This window comes from Pteronotus mesoamericanus, unplaced genomic scaffold (assembly GCF_021234165.1).
Source record: "Pteronotus mesoamericanus isolate MK-2021 breed Mesoamerican mustached bat unplaced genomic scaffold, CSHL_Meso_final contig_557, whole genome shotgun sequence".
Lineage (NCBI taxonomy): Eukaryota > Metazoa > Chordata > Mammalia > Chiroptera > Mormoopidae > Pteronotus > Pteronotus mesoamericanus.
Window position 1 is genome coordinate 3,569,672 of NW_026555200.1, and position 21,502 is coordinate 3,591,173.

The window sequence follows — 21,502 nt, forward strand, 5'->3', positions numbered from 1 at the left end:
CTGCACTCTTCTGACACGTGGACTCCAAGCTTCCAGAGCTCCCTCAATCAGGTGGCTCTGAGCTGTCTTCATGTGTCACTAGCGGCCAACCACCATGGAAACTTATCTCTTCACGCCTAAGTCTTCCAGCTCAGGCATTGGAGACTCTGAACTCCAGAGGAACAGCAGGAAAAGTGTCACCCTGTACCCAGAGGAGGAGAGAGGGATCAGCTTCTCCACCTCCCCGCAGCAGTCTGGAACACCAGAGCCCTGCCCTCCTCGCCAGCCTGGAGAGGGCCCATGACATTTGCACATGGTGCCCCTGAGGGTGTCCAAGGCCAGCTAAGCGGATGCTCCTGTTGCCCACAGCCCGGATCAGCCGCGATAGTCTGAACTCCACCGTAGGGCAGGTGTGGCAACACAGTGATGCTCATTCACTCTTTTTGTTTTATTGTAGTTTATTGATTATGCTATTACAGTTGTCCCGTTTTTCCCCTTTTTCTCCCCTCCACCCAGAAACCCCACTTCCTCAGTCAATCTCCCAACACGTTCATGTCTATGGACCATGCATATAAGTGCTTTGGCTACTCTGTTTCCTATACTGGACTTTAAATCCCCATGGCTATTCTGTAATGACCTATTTGAACATCTAATCCCTTTCCCTCTGCACGCATTCTCCCCCTCCCCAGTCCTATCTGCCAACCTTCTGGTAACTATCATTTTTTCCCTTGCTTTTAGGGTCCCTGTTTATTTGTAACTTTTGGCTTTCTAACAATGATGTCTTGAAGTGAGCCTCTTGCATACGTCATGATTGGGATTCTCTGCATGTCCTGCACTTGCATGTTTAGTTCCCTCCTCCAGTAAATTAGGGAAGTTTTCTTCCACAATTTTTTCAGATACATTCCCAATTCTTTCTCTTTCTCTTCTCCCACTTCACTGCTATGAGATGACTGATGGACCTCTTAATGTTATTTCACAGGCTTTTATACAACCTTCATTTTTTAATTTTTTTTTGTTTTTTTTGGAATCTTTTTTCTTGTTGTTCTGACTTGCTGGATTCATTTTCTTTTTTCATTTTCTAATTTTCTTCTTTTGGTTCCTTATCTTCCAAATCATTTGTTTGATTCTTGGCGTCTACCATTCTACTGTTCCTTCCCTGTAAAGTGTTCTTTATTTCAATGAGAGTAGGCTTCGTTTCTGACTGGGTCTTTTTTATGCTGCTGAGATCCTCAGTGAGTTCCTTGAGCATCCTTATAACCAGCGTTTTGAACTCTGCCTCTGATAGATGGCTTCTCTCCATTTCATTTAGCTGTTTTTCTGGAGTTTTGATCTGTTCTCCCATTTGGGCCATGTTTTTGTCTCCTCGTTCTGGCAGCCTCCCTGTGTTGATTTCTAGGTATTAGGTGGAGCTGCTTTGACTCTGTGTCTTGGTAGTGTACTCTAATACAGTAGGTGTCCTGTAGGGTCCAGTGGCACAGCCTCCCCTCGCCCCCAAGAAGGGTCCTACAGGTGTGTCCTTTGTGTGCGTTGAGTACTCCCTTCTCTTGTACTTGATCATAGGTTGCACATGTTCATTGTACTCTCACACATGTCCTCTGGAGACCATCCACTCATTTTTGCAGTGGAGAAGAGACAGAGTGCCCCACCGTGCCACACCACCCCTGTTTCCCATACTGTTCTGCCATCGGACACCAGACACATACATTCTGTGATTTTAGAATCTAGAGCAAGAAGGAGAGTGCAGTCTCCACACAATGCCTGGCCCAACTCGGCATCACCTACATCGATCAGCAACAGAGAGCTCAAAAGGGAAGTGGAGGACGGTGGAATCCACACTCTCACAGCAGCAGCGGGAAGGCCAGACAATCACAGCCCCTTCAGAAAGTGGACCACGGCGTTCAGAATCCGCGTGGAGCAGGGGAAGTAAAACCCCCACAAGCCGATCGTGCTGAGCACCCCGTGAAACCCGTCCTCCATGTGGCGCCAAGTCACGGGGACTCCCAGGTCCTCCAGTCTCTTCTTGTACAGCAGCGAATCATCCCGGAGAAAGTCATACTCACAGCTCACGATGAACGCTTCCGGAAGCCGAGACACTACTTCATCTTCTGCAATCAGAGGCGCGTTCATCAAATCCAGAGTGATGTCTGTCTCTAGGTGAGCATCCTCATTGAAGGGCACAAGGGGCACCTGCTGGTAGCCTCTCTTCTTAAATCTGTCTGGGATGTTTTCTGAGCCCAACCACTTTCTGTACTTCTTCCAGACTTCCACCGGCATATGGGCACCTTTTAAAATGGCGCTTTTCCAGTAGGGCTTGATGTCCAGATAATAACAAAGACAGCTGAAGGCAAAGTTCAAATTCATGACTGGGCCATTCCCATTCTGTTGGTAGGATGGGAGTTGTAAATCCAAGTCTTGGAGAATAGCATAGATCAGGATGTGAGCACGGATCTTGGGGAGATCTGACCTGTCTATGAGTTTTTGACATATTACCGCTGCTATTAACCCTCCAGCGCTGTCCCCACAGAGGACAACCCGGGTTGGATCCACCCCGTACAGATCCAGGGACTTGAGAAAGTGGATGGTGGCCACCAAGCAGTCCTTCACTGGTGTCGGAAATCTATGCTGGGGTGCCTTGCGGTATCTAAAAAGGAATTAAGGAACAGGGTTTACATTCATCACCCTGGGAGAGCCCACGACACCCGTGTCTCACATCCTTGAGCTCAAATTTCTCCATTCACTCCTCTTTCTGACACCTGAGCAGGTACATTAAGGGACAGGGCTTGAAGGAGCTGATAGAAGGAACATCTCAGTGCCTGGTGCATGGCCTCACTAAGTGGTAGCTGCCTTTCCCACTGTCTCACAGCCAATGTGGGGCACAGGCTGTGATCACTGGGCTCTGTCAGCCCCCTGTTATGGGCCAACGACTTAGCTATGACCAACAGGAGCCCCATCCTCCTGACCCTACCTGATGGTGCTGCCCATACTCACACCTGTTCCCGCCTTCCTGATTTCATCTATGAGCCAGCCCTTGTGAGTCTGCATTTAGATGGTAAATAACGTGGCCATGCTCACAAGTTTTGTGGCCTCCCCTCTTGGAGACTTAAATACAACCAAGGACACCCTAACCGGTGTGGCTCAGTTGCATATGTGTAGGTCAGCAAAGGAAAAGGTCGCCTGGTAGACTCCCAGTCAAGGCACCGTCCTGGGTGGCGGGTTTGGGCTGTGGTCCAGGCACGTTCCAGAGGAAACCAATGGAGGTTTCCCCTCTCACATCGATGTTTCTCTCCCTCTCCTTCTCCTTCACTCCCCTCTCTCTAAAAATAAATGAATAGAAGCTAAGATATGTATGTATATTTTAAACACTACCAAAGGCCAGCAGATAACTTATGAGCCTCCTCCAGATCGCCCACCTCTACTCCCGCCTGTGGCTTCCCCCTCAAGTCGCTGTCATGCAGGTTTACTATCCTGGCGTTGCTCTAGCTTCCCATTTCTCAAGAGTCCAGAAATCTGGATAGTGAAACAAATTTTATCATTTTATATCTGGTCTCTAAAAAAAAAAAAAATCGGGCCTTGGCCCGTTGGCTCAGTTGGTTAGAACATTATCCCGTTACCAATGGGTTGTGGGTTGTGGTCCCGTTTGGGGCATTAGGGGAGACTCCCAAAGGATGTTTCTCTCTCACATCGGTACCTTTCTCACCTCTCCCATCCTCTTTCTCTAAAATCAATACAAAGCGTCCACAGGTGAGAGAAAAAAGAAAACATGCCATGGGATCCACAAAGCTTCTGCAAGCAGTTCCATTCCGATGCCCCCCGTTCTGGGCTACCTGGGATGTCAGCACATAAACTCCAAAACCCTGTCTCCTTGGGAGTCACAAAGCAACTTTCTTGCAGATATTTGCTACTATAGTCTACTGAGGACGTCTTGGGTCGGCACAGCCACAAGAGTAAGACAGGCAGGGGCCAACGACTGGGTCACAATTCCCATCCCCCTGCAGGACTGGCTCTGGAGCCAAGAAGCACACAGGGAGGCTCTAGGTTGCGTCTCTTCATCCAGGCCTGATGCCATATTTTTCACTCTACTCTACCAGCTGCGCCACAGCAGAGCGGGGAGACGAAGCCTCACCACGGTGTTGGCAACTGCTATTTCTTCGTGGCATGTGCACATAAACAAAACTGCAGGAAAAGCGGGATCACCAGGAAGCACCTTCCCCCAGTGTGATAATGTGTCAGACAGGATGTCAGGGCCACACCGACCGTGTGACTCCTCTTCATATGGATGTCCAGGTTCCTGAGGAGGGTGCCCAGGCAGCGGCCACCAGTCTCTCCTGCCCCAAGCCCACCAAGCCCCCCTGCTTCTCCAGGCCGGCCGAGTGACTCTCCCAGGTCAGTCAGGACAGGGAGTGGCCCGTCAATTTTTTCTCGCTTCCTTAGAGGGATGTGCACTCTGGAGAACACTTGGAAACGATGTGACAGCACTGTGTGCCGCAGCCCTGGTGCCCGGGCAGGGCGCCCTGGGTGGTGAGTGGAAGGAGGTGCAAAGTGTGCACAGTCACAGGGCTGTTCTGCTCAAGGAAGAGCATCCCACCTACAAGCACTCTGCCGGGCAGCTCGGCGGCTCACCCGCTTAACTAAGCCCGCTACCCACCCAGATTCCAAGCGATGCCGTGCAGAGAATGCCCCAGGGCGCACGCCCACGGGCAGCCCACGGGCAGACGTGCCCATGGTCTGCCCCTGTGCCTCTCCCTCCTCCTTCCTCTCCTCCTGGCTGGCTCACCTGCTACCCGGGCCCCTCCGACTCCCTGCCTGCCCGAGTCCCACCTGCGCCCCATCACTCCAGGACACACGGCCTGGTTTGCCCTCCCCTCCCCACACTGCCCTTCACTCACCCAACTGCCACAACCACTGAGTCGCTCTCCTTGGACAAACGGCAGCATACTTCATGGTAATTTTCTGGGAGAGAAAAGGTTTTGAAATTAGCGAGGTAGGCTTAGTCGGCTTCCTTTGCCTATCACAGGCTGCCCCTTCTCCCTGACAACTACCACGGACAGAGCTCTTGGGTCGTGACTATTGGGTCACAGTGTCTGAGAAGCGACTTGGCCATACGGTACAGTGGTTCAGTGTGTGAACTGTGGATTCAACCCAAGTTCAAACGTCTACTTTGTCTCCTCCTCACTTGGGCTGAAGTCGTGTAGAACACGTCCCTTCTCTCCCGGAGGTTCGATTTTCTCCTCTGTAAATTGGGGATAATGATAGTCATGTGTTGGGGGGTGGCGATGAGCTAATGCGCTTAAGAGGCTTCCCCAGTACCTGCCAAGTAAACCCCAGCATTCGTAGGCACTCATTAATAAGTATTGCTGCTATTGTCATTTATTATGCAGACCACACGCAAAACATGGTTGCTTAAACCCCTTATTCTCAAAGGCTACGGCAAGTGATCCTGGCGCTCAGCACACTGGGAAGCAGCAGAAAGGTGTTTTTCCCCCTCTTTCCTGCAGTCGGGGCGTGGGGAGCGAGGATAATAAAGTGATCTCGATTCTGAGTTTTCTCTCTCATTAATCTTTCTCAAATCTTTGGTCCTCTTGTCTCTTTATACCACACTTGGCCTACAAACAATACGTGATGTTTAAAGAAATGATGTCTTTCATTCATTTTCACCTCTCAACATCCTTATTTCCAACTCAGGTGTCACACAACGTTGTGATGATACCTACTGCCATGGACTCGCACACTTTCAAATGGTGAATGTTATATTCTGTGGACTTTGTAAGTAAAACAGGTATCCCTGCTTTTTAAAAGTGTGCTGTAGTCCCGTTCACTTTTACAAAACACCTACTATTTGTACCTCTTTTTGGCTAACCAAAGGAGGTCCGAAGATGATTCCCACTTTTACCAAAAAAACCAAAACAGGTATAAAAGAAGTGGAAAAGCTCTAATGGCCTTCAGCGTTTGTTCAGGAAGGAGCCCATACAGAGGCAGCGCCTCCGGCCCCCACCCACAACCCTTGTGCGCAGAGAGACGTAGGGGGAGGGGCGACCAGTCTCTGTTGCCCCACGTCTCCAGAAATCTAAGACAGCATCTCAGCATCCAGCCCAGAACTCTGATCTGAGTCTGCGAGCCTCGGGACGTCATCCCGGCCTTTTGGGGTGTCCATTAGCAAGGCGTGTCCTGAGGTAATTGCTTCTTCACCTTACACCTCTTCGGCTTCGGAAGGGTGTCATCGGGACACCCGCCCTTCACATAGTGGGGAAACCAGCATAGACATATGCACATCTCTATGCACATATATATTCCACACATGTCTCCTTACTTCCAGAGAGAGACCAGTACACTCTGCATCTTGGCCGCCTGAGCGGTCTGGGGCCGGATGAGGGCCATGGAGTTCCCTGGTCATAGCGGCAGCTTTTCGATCCCAGGAAGATGACAGAAGTGCCTCAGCCACCCTGCGGTGAGGCTATCACACTACGGGCAGGGTCAGAGGGAAGGACTCTTACTCGGGCTCCCTATGATCATCCCACCGCCGTGGAAGAACAGGATGCCCCGCCGGAGGGTGCAGGAGGGCGCCTTGGGCTGGTACACACGCACGGGGATAGTCCCGAAGCGGAGGTCCTTCACCACCACGTCCGGATCACGCTTGATCGGCAGTAGGTTGTACATGAGAGAGAGAAACTGGGGCATGGAACAGATTCCCACTTTCTCCAAAATCGTGCCCTGTTGGTGAGAGAAGAGGAAATGCATCAAAAGATTTTCTCTGTGTACCTGCTTCATTCCCCAGGCACCTGATGAAGAGTGGCTGAACCCCACCCCACCAGCAGGAAGTCCAGGACCCCCTGACCCGCCACCACCATCTGGAAGTTCCTGTTCCTCCGACTAAAGCTCTGGCAGGTTTACCCACTCTCTCCTTAACCTCACAATGAGAGGAAAGAGAAAACCCACAACTCACCCAGGTCACCAAGAACTGGAAGGCGCAGTCCAAAACCCGCAGTTTCACGGGGTGGCTGATGGCAGCAGGGATGTCCACAGTGAAGAAGTGCCTGCAGACGACCCACAGCCCGACCCCCACGGAGGACACGCAGACTGCCCCGAGGAGGACCAGGAGAAGGACCCACATTGTGCTCTTTCCACCGCAGAGGAGGCTGCGGACCGGACCGCTCAGCACAAGCCACTTAGGAGATGCTTTTGAGCCAGCAGAACACCCACACTTATATCACAACCTGCCTTCCCCACCTCCTCATCTCCCGGAAGAATAGGTCCGGCCCCCGTGAGTCACAGACGTGGTTCTCACAGGCCCACAAAAAGGAGAAAGGGGCCCTTACAGTCCGACCCAGCTGGGAACGAGAGCTCCAAGGTTCCAGCTAACACCCTGGCACCGCAACTGGAAATGGCCTTGCAAAAGTCACCTGGGACATCACAAATACAAGCCTCCCCCTGCCCTCTGACACCCTATTCCACTCTGACCACACTTGCCCTGTCCCAGTCTGCTGAGGAGGCCTCTGGGTGTTCGCACGCACTGTGGCCTGTGCAATACTCCTCTCTTGGTGCCAGCTGAGCTCCGCCTCTCCCCTACCGCAGCTCTCTGCTCACGGGTCCCCTTCTGAGAGATGCTGTCCCTGGCCACGCTATTTAAAATTGCAACTCTCGGCAAGCATTCCAATGCCACGTCCCCTTGCACACACACACACCTGCTTACTCCGTCTTTGGCTTTTCTTGTTACCTGAGATAACATGTTCATCACTTGTTTGTTTATCATCTGCTTTATCCCTGAGTCTAGATCTGAGGTGTGGTACTTAGCAGGTGCTTGGCAAATGTCTACTGAATGAAGGAATGAATAAATAACACCATCCGTTTCAGTCTTAAGCAGGAAAAAAGAAAGAGCTCACCCCTCATTCCAGGTCAGATCAGAGACTGCTCTAAGTGACAGAGACCCTCCCCGACATAGCGAGGTCGCACGTCCACGCTACTAATGATGACATTTCTCCTCCCCCGCACTCCAAGGTCAGCGAGGGGAGCTCCAACAGCGGGGAAGTTACCCTCCTCAAGCCATCTGGCAATGTCTGGAGACGTTTTTGGTTGTCTCGATGGTTGAGTCCCTTTCCCACCGATGAGGCAAAGAAGGCTGCGTGAGGCAACGTGGTTTGTCCACATTCGGCAACAGAGCTGCGATTCAAAGCCGATTCAGTTCACATCTGCTCCAAGGCCCACTTCATCGGTGCCCAACAACCCACCACGACGCACATACCGCAAAGCGTGTAGCAAGCACCGTCGGGAGGACCCCAGCCTTGGACCCTCTCCCATTTTAATGACCTCCCATCATACGGAGCTTGAAAGTACGTGAAAAGCCCTCCCTGTGACACAGAGTGGGCACAACTTCTTACTCATTGTAAAGACACAAAAGCAGAAGCTTATCATGTAAGAAATTCAGTGCTCCTGAAAAAGGAAAACAGGATGAATGAAACTCACAGTGGTTGGGAAGCTTGGGTGAAGACAAGCTGGTCCCACTAGGCCCAAAGAAAACACATAGCCTAGGGAGTGTTAAGTATAGATCGTGAATAAACCCACAGCTTAGAGACACAGGAAGAAATAGCATCGACTGTTCAAGAGAGACAGTGAGCAAGATCGGAACTGAACAACATATTGAAAGCAGAGTGTATAAACAGAATACTTGGAAGGGATAGAGGCATCAAGTAGAAGTCATGGGAGTGCCGTGTCTGGATTGACAGCCACATCATCCTCAATTGGTCACCCACCGGTGACATCCAATATGGTGCCACGCTGGCCCTGCACATCCTTGCCAAAGAATGCAGATGAAATTCACGGTTACTCAGTAGACCAATGAAGGAGCTAGTGCTGTGGCCAAGGGTACCTGCTCTTGGGTCTTGCCATTGAAGGAAGTAGGGACGTTGGTCCCGGCCACGCTCCACATGGTGGAACCCCTGCGCCAGAGGGGAGGGTGGATGTGGCAGAGAGAGGACATGTGAATATTGCATACCCCAGGGAGGCACAGGTATGACTCTCCCCACACCCCGTCCCTAGCACCTTACTCAATATGGACAGACCTACAAGTAAGAGAGCCGGCCGGTGTGCCAAGGTCACCCTGGGTGAGAAAGAAAGAAATCCCAGGCCTGACCTGCTCACGTTAAGATCTCAGCTTCTTCATAAATACTCCTTGGTTGAACCACATTTTATTTTGTTTCTTTTGTGTGTTTGTGTGTATGTGTGCCTGATGCTTTGACACCTGTGGCCCTGCTGACCCCGAAGGGGCTGTCCCTGCCTCTGTTAGCCAATGCCTGCATGAGAGAGACAACAACGCACCTGTAAGTTTGCCTTCCAAATGGGAACCAGCTGATCCAGGCCCACTCCTCCAAACACCTCTCTGTCCACCTGTCCTATTCCGGGTCAGTGTCTCCCTGCCTTTATCACTCAAGGACAGGTACCAAACACCCTAGGACAGCACCTATGTCCCGAGCCACTGAAATCGTTCAAACTAGCCAATCCTGAGACTGGGTAAATGCCTCGACTGTTCCTTCCACGGAAACCATCTCTCCTGACTGTCCCTGATGTTTCCCCGCAAAAACTGGTAGGCACACCCCAAGCGGAGAGCCGTGGCTTCTCACCCGGTTTCCAAACCTAAATCACCTCACGGATCCTGAACCCCAGGAGGAATAGGAGACCAGGTGCCCTTGAAGAAGGCGTCTGCATATTTCTCTAGTTTATAAGGCCCTTCCTCCTCCAAGACCTGCCTGAGGGCTCTGCAGCCGTCTCACAGGACTCCCTGCACACCGGCCCTCCCGCCCACAGTTTCTCGGTTTTTTGGGAATTGATTCTTGCATTTAAAAGCATTTCTTAATTATAGCTGACAGACAATATTATATTAGTTTCAGGCATACAACAAAGCGATGACACATTTATGTAACTTACAAATGATGACCCTGATAAGTGTAGCACCCATTCGACACCATACGGTTATTAGGATACTATTGACTATATTTCCTATGCTATTCTTTACATTCCAAGACTGTTTTTACAACTGGTAATTTGCATATGTTAATCCCTTCTCCTTTTTCACCCATCCCCCAAACTCCTCCCATCTAGCAACCATCAAAATGTTCTCTGTGTCTGTTTGTTTCTGTTTTGTTTATTCATATTTTTGTGTAGTTTAGAATCCACATATCAGTGAAATCAAGTGATATTTTCTTTCCCTTTCTGTCTTACTTCATTTAGCCCAATACCTTCTAGGTCACCCATGTTGTAGCAAAAGACAAGCTTTCATTTTTTTTTAAATATGGCTGAATAATATTCCATTGTACATATGTAGCACATCTTTTTTTCCTTTGTTAAAGCATTTTATGTTTATATTTAGTATATTTTATTGATATTGCTATTACGGTTGTCCTAATTTTTTCCCTTTGCGCTCCTCTGCCTGGTACCCCTATTCCCTCCAGCAATCCTCCCACTTAGTTCATGTGCACGGGTCATGTGTGTAAGTTTTTTGGCTTCTCCCTTTCCTATACTATTCTTAACATTCCCCCTGTTTATTTTGTTCCTACCAATTATGCTTCTCTCTCTTTTTTTATGATTTTATTTATTTATTTTTGGAGAGGGGAAGGGATGAAGAAAGAGAGGGAGAGAAACATCAATGTGGGGTTTCCTCTCACGTATCCGCCACTGGGATCCAGCCTGCAACCCAGACATGTGCCCTAGACTGGGAATCAAACCAGTGACCCTCTGGTTCGGCATCCAATCCAGAGAGCGATTCCAGCCAGGCTGTTCCTATTCATTATGCTTCTTGATCTCTGCACCACTTCTCCCTTTCTCCCCTCTCCCCTTCCCCACTGATAACTCTCCAAATGATCCCCATGTCTATGACTCTGTTCCTGTTCTAGTTGTTTGCCTAGTTTGTTTTTGTTGTTTCGGGGGGTGTTTTAGATTCAGTTGTTGATAGTTGTGGGTTTCTTTTGTGTGTTTGTGTGTATGTGTGCCTGATGCTTTGACACCTGTGGCCCTGCTGACCCCGAAGGGGCTGTCCCTGCCACTGTTAGCCAATGCCTGCATGAGAGAGACAACAACGCACCTGTAAGTTTGCCTTCCAAATGGGAACCAGCTGATCCAGGCCCACTCCTCCAAACACCTCTCTGTCCACCTGTCCTATTCTGGGCCAGTGTCTCCCTGCCTTTTAATGTTCTTAGTTTTGATCTCCTTTTCTTAAATAAGTCCCTTTATTATTTCAACTAATAATGGCTTGGTGATGATGAACTCCCTTAACTTTACATTATCTGGGAAGCACTTTATTTGCCCTTCCCTTCTAAATGATAGCTTTGCTGGAGAGAGTCATCTTGGTTGTTGGTCCTTACTTTTCATCATTTGAATACTTCTTTCCAGTCCCTTCTTGCCTGCAAAGTTTCTTTTGAGAAATCAGCTGATAGTCTTCTGAGAACTTCTTTGTAGGTAACTCTGCTTTTTTCTTGCTACTTGTAAGAGTTTATCTTTAATCCTTGGCATTTTAATTATGATGTGTCTTGGTGTGGTTCTCTTTGGGACCAACTTGATTGCGACTCTCTTGCTTCCTGGACTTGCATGTCTATTTCCTTCACCAAATTAGGGAGGTTTTCTTTCATTATTTTTTCCAAATAGATTTACAATTTCTTGCTCTTTCTCTTCCCTTCCTGGCACCCCTATGATGTGAATTTTGGACCTCTTGAAGTTGTCCTGCAGGCTGTTTATACTACCCTCATTTTTTTAAATTCTTTTTTCTTCTTGTTTTGATTGGTTGTTTTTTGCTTCCTTGTGTTCCAAATCATTGATTTGATTCTCAGCTTCATCCACTCTACTGTTGTTTTCCTGTAAATTGTTTATTTCAAATAGTGAATCCTTCATATTTGACTGGATCTTTTTTATGCTGCTGAGGTCCCCACTAAGTTCCTTGAGTATCTTTTTAATCAGTGTTTTGAACTCTGCATCTGATAGATGGCTTATCTTCATTTCATTTAGCTCTTTTTCTGGAGTTTTGATCTGTTCTCCCATTTAGGCCATGTTTTTGTCTCCTCATTTTGGCAGATGCCCGGTGTTTGTTTCTATGTATTAGGTAGAGCTGCCTTGACTCTGTGTCTTGGTTGTGTGGCCTAATATGGTAGGTGTCCTGTAGGGTCCAGTGGCACAGGCCCCCTTATCACCCAAGCTGGGTACTCGAGATATGCCCTCTCTGTGAGCTGTGTTTACCCTCCTCTTGTAGTCGAGCTTTGGTTGCTGTTGGCAAGTCAATGGGAGGGCTTTACCCAGGCCATTCAGCCGCAAGGACTGGCTGTGTACACTGACCACCAACCTCCACCATCAGTGAAAGATCAGCTATGCAGGAGCAGTACTCCGTGGTAGTACAAGTAGTAGTACTCTGGCATGGTCTGTAACTGTCCACTGGGTGGGCTGGCCCTTGGGTTTCCTGGGTGGTGGAGGCCAATGTCAGCCCCTTCCTGTGTTTTGCCCGGGGCTGCCCTTCCTGAGCTAGAAAGCAACCTTAGAAAGCTGCTACTTGTGCTGGGCTTGGAGGTTCCCAGGCAAAGCCAAGCTGTGAAACTAATCTGGCTGTTGCTAGTGCTGGGCCTGGAGCCCACTGAGGCCAGCCATTGCTTGTTTGATAGGATTTAGGAAACTGTGAAGCATAAAAAGCAGCTTGCGTGGACCTGTAAATTGGGTAGACCTGTAAATTGGGTGGGGTAGAGTCTCTGGGGATCTCCAAGGTGGGTCAAACAGTGTTAGCCAGGTTGATGGAGTCTCAGATTTAGCAGCAGCCTGCCAGTTCCATGGCTCCACAGGGAGAAGGCTCAGAAAAGGCTAACAGCCTCTGCTCACCTTGATGCCAGGCACTTCAGCCTCTCCCTGTGTGCCACTGGTACCCTTCAAGCTGCCACTCCAGCACTGGAGCTCAGAGGGAGTGAGTCTGAGTAGGTGAGTCCATGTGTAGTTTCTTGAAGAGGAACTGCTTGGGGCTCCAGAAGTTCCTTCCACTGACTCAATCCCCACTGGTTTTTGCAGCCAGAAGTTGTGAGGACTTATTTTCCTGGCACCAGAACCTTGGGCTGGGGGCCTTGGTGTGGGGTTGGGCCTGCTCTCTCCTGAGACAACCCTCCTGAATTTTCATCCACCACACGTGGGTAAGAGATCAGCCCGCTCTACGTCTGCACCTCTCCTACCAGTCTCGATGGATGAGGTTTCTTTAATTCTGTAGTTGTCAGACTTCCATTCAACTCAATTTCTGACAGTTCCAAGTGATAGTTGTTCTATATTTTAGTTGTAATTTTGATGTGGTTGTGCAAAGAGATTGTACACCACCAACTTGACTGGGCCCACATCTTCTTTACCCATTTGTCTATCAATGAACACAGGTTGCTTCCATATCTTTCCTATTGTAAATAATGTTACAATGAACATAGGGATGCATGTGTATTTTTGGATTGGTGTTTTGGATTTCTTCAGATAAATACCCAAAAGTGGAATTGCCGGATCATATGGCAGTTCTATTTTTAATTTTTTGAGGAAACTCCATCCTGTTTTCCACAGTGGTTGTGCCAGTTTACAATCCCAACAGTGCATGACAGTTCCCCTTTCTCCACATCTCTGCCAATACTTGTTTGTTGATTTATTGATGACAGCCATTCTGACAGTTATGTAGACACTAGCTTTGAATTGACACTGATTATGGATCAGCAACATTACTGCGGCTTCCCCCAGTCACGGTGGGGACTCGCTGTGGTCAGGTGACTGACAAAGTCTTGCCTCAAGTCCAGCTCACACCGTTGGCCCACAGTCTTGGACACTTGTTGTACCCCTGGTTCCTGAATGTTTAACTGGGACAGACATAATTGGAAACTGGCAGAGTTCCCACATTGGCCCTCTGATCCAAGAAGTGAAGGCCATGGGACAGGAAGGACTGAGTGGAAGGCGCTTGGTCTTTCCCTGCCTACCAAGAGAGTAAACCAGAAGCAGGGAACTCATCCCCCAGGGAATCGCAGAGCTTAATGCCACCATAAAAGATGTAAAACAAGCACCCATCACACCCAAATTTAACTCACCATTTTGGAATGTGCGGAAGTCATCGATCTTGCAGGATGACTGTGAATCAACCTAAATGTATGTGGCATTCCAACTCAGCTGCTGTCCCAGCTGTAGCCCCTCTAACCGAGCATGTAAACACAGCCCCTGGCACTGGGGATGCAGCCACTGGACTGGCTGATGTGCCTGTCTCCGCACCAGTGTGTCAGGAACACCAGAGCCATTTGCCTTTATCCGGCAGGGCCCACAGTAACCCTTTACAGTCTTGCCTTTGGGCTTGGTCCATCATGCTTTTGCAGGAAGTAGATAGTATGCTACCTCCACACGTAAAGTTTGTGGAAGTCAATAATATACAGAAATCAAAATCATGACAGTCCACCCAACATCACACCGATGACCAGCACTATCTTGATGATGCTGGGCTGATTGGGTCATGTAAGCTGAAAGTGACAGATTCTGCAGAGGCTGTATCAGTCCGTGTCCAACCAGGATACAGAGACAATGAGTCAAAAGATATGAACAGCCACTTCCCCTAGGGCAAGACGTTATTATAGGGGGTATGGCCACAGCTAACTGGAAGGGACACCAAGGGAGCCTTGCTCCAAAACTGCCTGAATGGTACCTAGGGAACCTACTGGCCACTGTGTGGGTGGGTCACAGTGTGCGGCTAGAGCCAGGCAATAGGGAGGCCACTCCCTGCAGGACTCAGGGGCTGGAGAAGTTCCACGCTGCGGGAACCTGTCCTAGAGGAACCACAACCTGCAGGCATCTGGCCATAGGAGCACACCAGAACCAGGAAGATAGCTCTGTCCTTTTTCAAAGTCCTTCCAGCAGTCTTTATTGGCAAACCTTAATGCTGTTCCAGGTGGTGTAAAGAGTGTGTCGGGAACTATAAACTCGGTCTAAGGTTTTACTCTGCTTGCAAACTAACGCCTTCCCCTGCCCCAGTTCCATGGATACATGTCAGCAAGCATGAGCTACTTTGCTTAGATTAAAAAATGAAGCAAACAAGATAAACCTTGTGTGAACGTTGATTCCCCTTGCTCCTGACGTCACATGGGAATGGCACAGAAAATGGGCTGATGAATCTCGGCATTGGAAAACTTGAGTCTTTTACAAGGAAGCAATCCTGCCTGGCCTTTCTCATTTTTTTTTTCTTTTTAATTAGTAAACTTTATTTTTAGAGCAGTTTTAGGTTCACAGCAAAACTGAGCCAAAAGTACAAAGAGCTCCCATAGACCCCCTGCCCCTCCACACATACAATGTTCCCCCACTATCGACATCCTGCACCAGGTGGTACATTTGTTACAACTAATGAACCTACACATCTCATCGCCCAACGTCCGTAGTTATAAGTTTTTGCCCTTGGTGTTGAACATTCTATGGGTTTTGACAAATGTATAATGATACATCCACCATTGTATTATCATACAGAATAGTATCACTGCCCTAAAGACCTCTGCGCTCTGCCTCTTTACCCCTCGCCCTCCCTAAGCCCTGACATCCACTAGTCCTTTTACTGTCTCCTTAGTTTCATCTTTTCTAGAATGTCATATACATGTAGCATTTTTACATTGGCTTCTTTCAATAAGTAATATGCACCAAAGGTTCTTTTTCATGGCTTGATAGCTCACTTATTTTTAGCACTGAATAATACTCCATTGTCTGGATGGACCACCGTTCATTTGATCTGTTTACCTATAAGGAACACCTTGGTTGCTCCCAAGTGTGGCGGTTATGAATAAAGCTGCTATAAACATCTATGTGTTGGTTTTTGTGCGGACATAAGTGTTCCATTTATTTGGGTAAATACTAAGGAGCACAATTACTGCATCACGTGTTAAGAGTGTATTTTGTAAGAAATGGCCAAACTGTCTTCCCAAGCGGCTGCGCCACATGCATTCCCACCAGCAATGAGTGAGAATTCCTGCTGTTTCACCTCCGCACCAGCGTGTGGTGTATCAATGTTTTGATTTGGGCCATTCTAACAGGTGTGTAGTAACATCTCACTGTTTTTTTAATGTGCAATTTCCTTGTGACATACCATGTTGAATATCTTTGCACATACTTATTTGTCATCTATTGATACTTATCTTCTTTGGTGAGGTGTATGTTTAGGTGTGTTGGCCATTTTAAAAATCAGATTGCTCTTTTTTTATTGTTGAATTTTAAGACTTCTTTGTATATTTTGGATAACAGTCCTTTATCAGATGTGGCTATTGCAAATATTTCCTCCTTGTCCCTGGCTTGTCTTCTCCCTATTTTACCATTGTCTTTCACAGAGCAGAAATGTTGACTTTTAATGAGGCCCAGCTTATGAGCTATTTCTTTCATGAATCCTGCCTTTGATGTTTTTTCTAAAAAGTCATCCCAGTGCACAAGGTCACCTAGATTTTCTCATATGTTATCTCTTAGGAAGTTTTCAGTTTTGCATTTTATATATTTAGGTCTACGGTCCATTCTGAGTTAATTTCGGTGAAAGATTTCAAGTCTCTGTCCAGACTTTTTTTTTTTTTTTGCATGTGTTCCAGCACCATTTGTTGAAAAGACAATCTTTTCCTCATTGTGTTGCCTTTGTTCCTTTGTCAAAGCTCAGTTAACTGTATTTATTTGGGTCTACTTCTAGGCTCTCTATTCTATTCCCCTGATCTGTTTTTCTCTTCTTTTACTAATACCACACTGTGTTGACTACTGTAGCCCTCGCCCACTTAGGTACACTAGACAACACTTCTACCCTACACTTGGGGATCATTTTAAACCGTGAAATCATCAAGAAAACCCCCCCACAAAACTGCAGAAAGTGTGATGCCAAAGAGGCTTGTTTACAGTAGGAGAGAGAAAATGGAAAGGCAGAGCACCGCCTTCTTCAGCCTCATATGGGAATGTGAGTGTCAGGCAACTCCAATATATTGCCACCCTGCACGGGTACATGCCTGCAAATGACTGCACAAGCACCATGGATATTCGCATTGAGGTTACAAACGAAATTCAGCAAGTAAGTGAATTCACAAACACTGATTTTGCAAATGATGAGGATTGACTATGCCACTTTTGAGGCAGGGTATTTCGACCTACCTGTAAAGTCAAACCTAAGGCTTCCAGTTTCCCTTGGGGCCCAAGGCAAGAGAAGGTCCTGAAGCTCATCGAAGTTGGAGTGAGTGTGTTCTTGTACTTGGACTTTAAGATCCAGCAGATCCAATGATACTCAATAGGAGAACCCCAATGCCTCCAGGATTTGGAAGGAAATATAGGCCCTCTGCTACAGGTAAATATTCCCCTTTTGAGGAACAGTAGATGGCTTTGCTCCTGGACCTTGGTAGACACTGAACGCCTGATCATGGGCCATCAGATGACCATGCAACCTGTTGTCTGACACACCCAGCTACACGGTTAGGCGTGTGCCGCAGTAATCCACCATCGAATGAAAATAACATGTAAGGGACTGGGCTTAGTCCGGTCCAAGGGTACATGTAAGTTGCATGAGCAGGTAGCTCGGACACCCTCGATATCAACCCCCACGCCATTGCCTCCTCTTCCTCAATCCATGCCTGTGGCCTCATGAGGGTTCCTTACAGCCAGCTGACTGAAGAAGAGGACCCCAGTGGCAGGTTTCCGTGCCCCAAACCCAGCATGCAGCCCCCAGCAGGCATCTTCGTAGGGACAAGCTGGGGGACCTCTGTACCCCGGCCAACTCCTCTGCCATCGGTGGGTCACAGCCACACGTTCACTAGGAAGCCTGAGCCGTCTTCCAAGTCTGTTGTCTCCCTCACCCCCAGGTGGTGGCTGCACCTGCCTGTGTGAGATTCCTAAATTCTTTAGAATCCGTTTTAACCCCCTTTTCGTGTTAACCACTGTTTATTACTTATTATTTAAATTCATTTGCCCTTTTATGATTATTGGTGTCTTCCATAGTGTTTGCTATGTGCCAGCCATTACTTTTAGTACTTTACACATTTTCATTCCTTTCATCCTCGTGGCAAGTTATGAGGTGGGCACTAGAATCATGACCAATTCACAGACGGGGAAGCTTAACTCACTGTCTGGACCCATGTGCTCAACCTCTTCACGCTCCATGCTGTGCTCACCCTTAGATACTCTCTCCCCCTTCCAACCTCTCCCAGCCTCGTCACAAACTGCCGTTGGGTCTTCCTCTGTCTCCTTCAAAAACTTCAATCCTGTTCTCCCTCCTCTGTCCCTACAGCCTCTGTTGTCAAGACTGGTCCCAGCAGCAGCCCAAAAGGAGACCTTAAGGTTGCGGTCCCCACAGGGCCCAGGAAGAGCCCGCCAACAGTGCTGGCATTGGCTGTGATGTCCTTCCTATCTTGGCCTCCTCTGAAGTGACTCTGGCCAGCTCTGTCCGGGCAAAGCCAAAAAGCCACGCCAAGTCAGAAACTTGACATCTGCCCCAACCTCCTGAATGGCGGGGCTCAGGCGCCCCTCGGGGCTCCCCTGCTGCAACGTGCTTTTACAGTGGGGGAAACTGAGGACCAAGAAGGCTTGCTGATTTGCAACCGACCAAGCTGAGACTAGGAGAGACAGGCATGCCTGCCCTGGAATATTAATAATACAGATACGTATACATGTTGTCAAGAAATAAGCAGTGGTTGGGTGGGCCATTTCTGTCAGGGAGAAGAGGCCTAAGAGGTTCTCAGAGGGCGAGTCCATTAACGTCAGCACATCGACCATCCTGGCACAGTGTCAGACGCAGAATTCGTACCAGATCCACCTCCATCTAACTCAACCTTGGTGGCACGCGGAGATACAAGGGGCAGTTTACAGGTCCTAATGCCCAGGCTGAGCGCCAGACCAATTGAATCAGAACCTCTGCGGTGGGGATGTGGGCAACGGGATTTCCCAAACCTCGCCAGGCCCTGCCAGTGAAGGGGAGGCCGGGAGTGACCCGTCTGACAGAGAGAAGTGACAGGGGTGCGGGTGCCGTCAGCACTGCCTGAGGGAGAGGACAAAATGGGTTTGGAATGAGCAGCTCGTGGACAGGTCTCAGCGCTGGATTCGATTAGAGTCACCGGAGAGCTTTTTAAAGAGACTGAGGCCCAGAGGCTGACAGTCCGCGGGGGGCGGGACCTGGGGGTGAGTGTGACTTTAAAGGCCCCCGGGAATCTTAAAGCAGAGCTGAAGTAGTGACCACACTGGGTCCTGAGACTTCCCCACCTCATCTCCCTGCCTGTCCCCTGACATTCTTTCTTTCCCTCACGCACCTGCTTCAGAGCCCTGCACTTGCTTTCTGTTCTGCTTAGAGCAGGGCTGGGACTAGGGTGTGGCCAGTGGGGCACTGGCCTTGGGCACAAAATGAAGGGGCCAACACCCTGGGCCCCCAAAAAACACAATCCTCTGGTCTGATGTTTTAAGGGATCAAAATGAATGCTAAAAGTATCACAATTTTCAATAGACAGGATCCAACTCTGCATTTACACAACTCACCCAGCCTGCTGGGTCCTGCCTTTCTAACATAAATGCTGATATATTGTTCATCACAATTCGTTTTGCAGCACTATTGGTTTTTTAATATTGCATAAAAATATTATTTATATTGATTACCGAGTGTTTTTGGCGGCCCTTTAAATGTGGGTCATAGGGCAAGTGCCTCACCTGCCTTACCCCGTTCCCATCGGCTTAGGATGACCTATCCCGGCCTCCATAGAACCGGCTCCTCCTCATTGTTGGGTGGGCCGGGGCTCAGGTTTTACCTTCTTGGAGAGGTTTTCTCTGATTAGAAAAGCTAGAGAAGCACCCTGAGTCATTCCCTCCCCCACGGCCCTGTGTTCTGTTCATGAGAACTCACCCTACCTGTTGGGTTTCTCTCTCATTGTCCAGGCCCCCCATTAGAGCCAGCGCCATGGAGATCCTTGTGTCCCCTGGACCTGGGGGATGATCTGACACAAAGTAGGTGCTCAGTAAATATTTACCAAACAAACCTTGGTTTTACTCTTAGAAATGATATCATCGCTCTACAGAGGGGAGGTACCAGTCCTAGCCAACTCTTGGGGTGCTCTCAGGGGTCTCAGAAAGGGAAGAGTAATCTTGAACAAGGTTGAGGCCAGGAGGTGGGAGATAGTCACCTGCCTTCTAACAAAGGGGAAACAGCGCACCACAAATTCAGATATTGTTATTTCTACCACCAGGTGGCGGTACATCCTAATCTCAAGGACATATGTAATGGAAGAAGCCAAGCTCATGTCGTTGTTGTTTTTTAATTTCTTTTTCTAAGTATATTTTATTGGTTATGCTATTACAGTTGTCCCATTTTTTTCTCCCCTTTTTCCCGCTCCACCTGTACCCCCATTCCCTCCAGCATCTGCGACCTTAGTTCATGTCCATAGGTCATACATATAAGTTCTTTGGCTTCTCCATTTCCTATACTATTCTTAGCCTCACCCTGTCTATTTTGTAACTACCAATTATGCTTCTTGTTCCCTATACCTTTTCCCCGATTCTTCCCCCTTCCCCTCCCCACTGACAACCCTTCAAGTGATCTCCATTTCTTTCATTCTGTTCCTGTTCTAATTGTTTGCTTAATTTGTTTTTGTTTTCTTTTTTAGGTTCAGTTGTTGATAGTTGTGAGTTTGTTGTCGTTTTACTGTTCGTAGTTTTGATCTTCTTCTTCTTCTTAGATAAGTCCCTTTAACATTTCATATAATAAGGGTTTTGTAATGATGAATTCCTTTAACTTGACCTTATCTGGGAAGCACTTTATCTGCCCTTCCATTCTAAATGATAACTTTGCTGGATAGAGGAATCTTGGCTGTAGGTCCTTGCCTTTCATGACTTTGAATACTTCTTTCCAGCCCCTTCTTACCTATAAGGTTTCTTTTGAGAAATTGGCTGCTAGTCTTATGGGAACTCTTTTGTAGGTAACTGTCTCCTTTTCTCTTGCTGCCTTTAAGATTCTCTCCTTATCTTTAATCTTGGGTAATTTAATTATGATGTGTCTTGGTGTGTTCCTCCTTGGATCCAACTTCTTTGGGACTCTGTGAGCTTCCTCTGGGACTCTCTGAGCTTCCTGGACTTGCATATCTATTTCCTTCACCAGACTGGGGAAGGTTTCCTTCATTATTTTTTCAAATCAGTTTTCAATTTCTTGCTCTTCCTCTTCTCCTCCCAGCACTCCATGATTCAGATGTTGGGACATTTGAAGTTGTCCTGGAGGTTCCTAAGCATCTCCTCATTTTTTTTTTTTTTTAATTCTTGTTTCTTCATTCTGTTTTGGTTGAATGTTTATTTATTCCTTCTGTTCCAAATCTTTGATTTGAATCCTGGTTTCTTTCCCTTTACTGTGTATTTTTCTTTATTTCATTTTGTATAGACTTCATTTCTTCCTTTATTTTGCAACCATACTCAACCATTTCTGTGAGCATCCTGACTACCAGTGTTTTGAATTCTGCATCTGATAGGTTATCTTTCTCCTCATCACTTAGTTGTTTCTCTGGAGTTTAGATCTGTTCTTTCATTTGGGCCATATTTGTTT

General features: G+C 47.9%; 1 protein-coding gene across 1 annotated transcript; it reads right to left on the minus strand.

The window, feature by feature from the left end:
- Positions 1-1,845: 1,845 nt before the first annotated feature.
- Positions 1,846-7,087, minus strand: LOC129075592 (arylacetamide deacetylase-like 3). Its single transcript, XM_054579639.1, has 4 exons — positions 6,920-7,087; positions 6,471-6,687; positions 4,866-4,929; positions 1,846-2,620 (listed from the first exon to the last, which is right to left on the minus strand). The coding sequence occupies exons 1-4, from the start codon at positions 7,085-7,087 to the stop codon at positions 1,846-1,848; spliced, it is 1,224 nt and encodes a 407-aa protein (XP_054435614.1).
- Between the last annotated feature and the right edge of the window lie 14,415 nt (positions 7,088-21,502).

What these genes read in the sequence shown, in the direction of transcription:
- LOC129075592 (XM_054579639.1), bottom strand. Translation starts at nt 7,087, where the DNA reads ATGTGGGTCCTTCTCCTGGTCCTCCTCGGGGCAGTCTGCGTGTCCTCC. An exon ending in TCCAGTTCTTGGTGACCTGG is followed by an intron (nt 6,688 to 6,919) that starts GTGAGTTGTGGG and finishes TCTCACCAACAG; the next exon opens with GGCACGATTTTGGAGAAAGT. An exon ending in TCAGTGGTTGTGGCAGTTGG is followed by an intron (nt 2,621 to 4,865) that starts GTGAGTGAAGGG and finishes ATTCCTTTTTAG; the next exon opens with ATACCGCAAGGCACCCCAGC.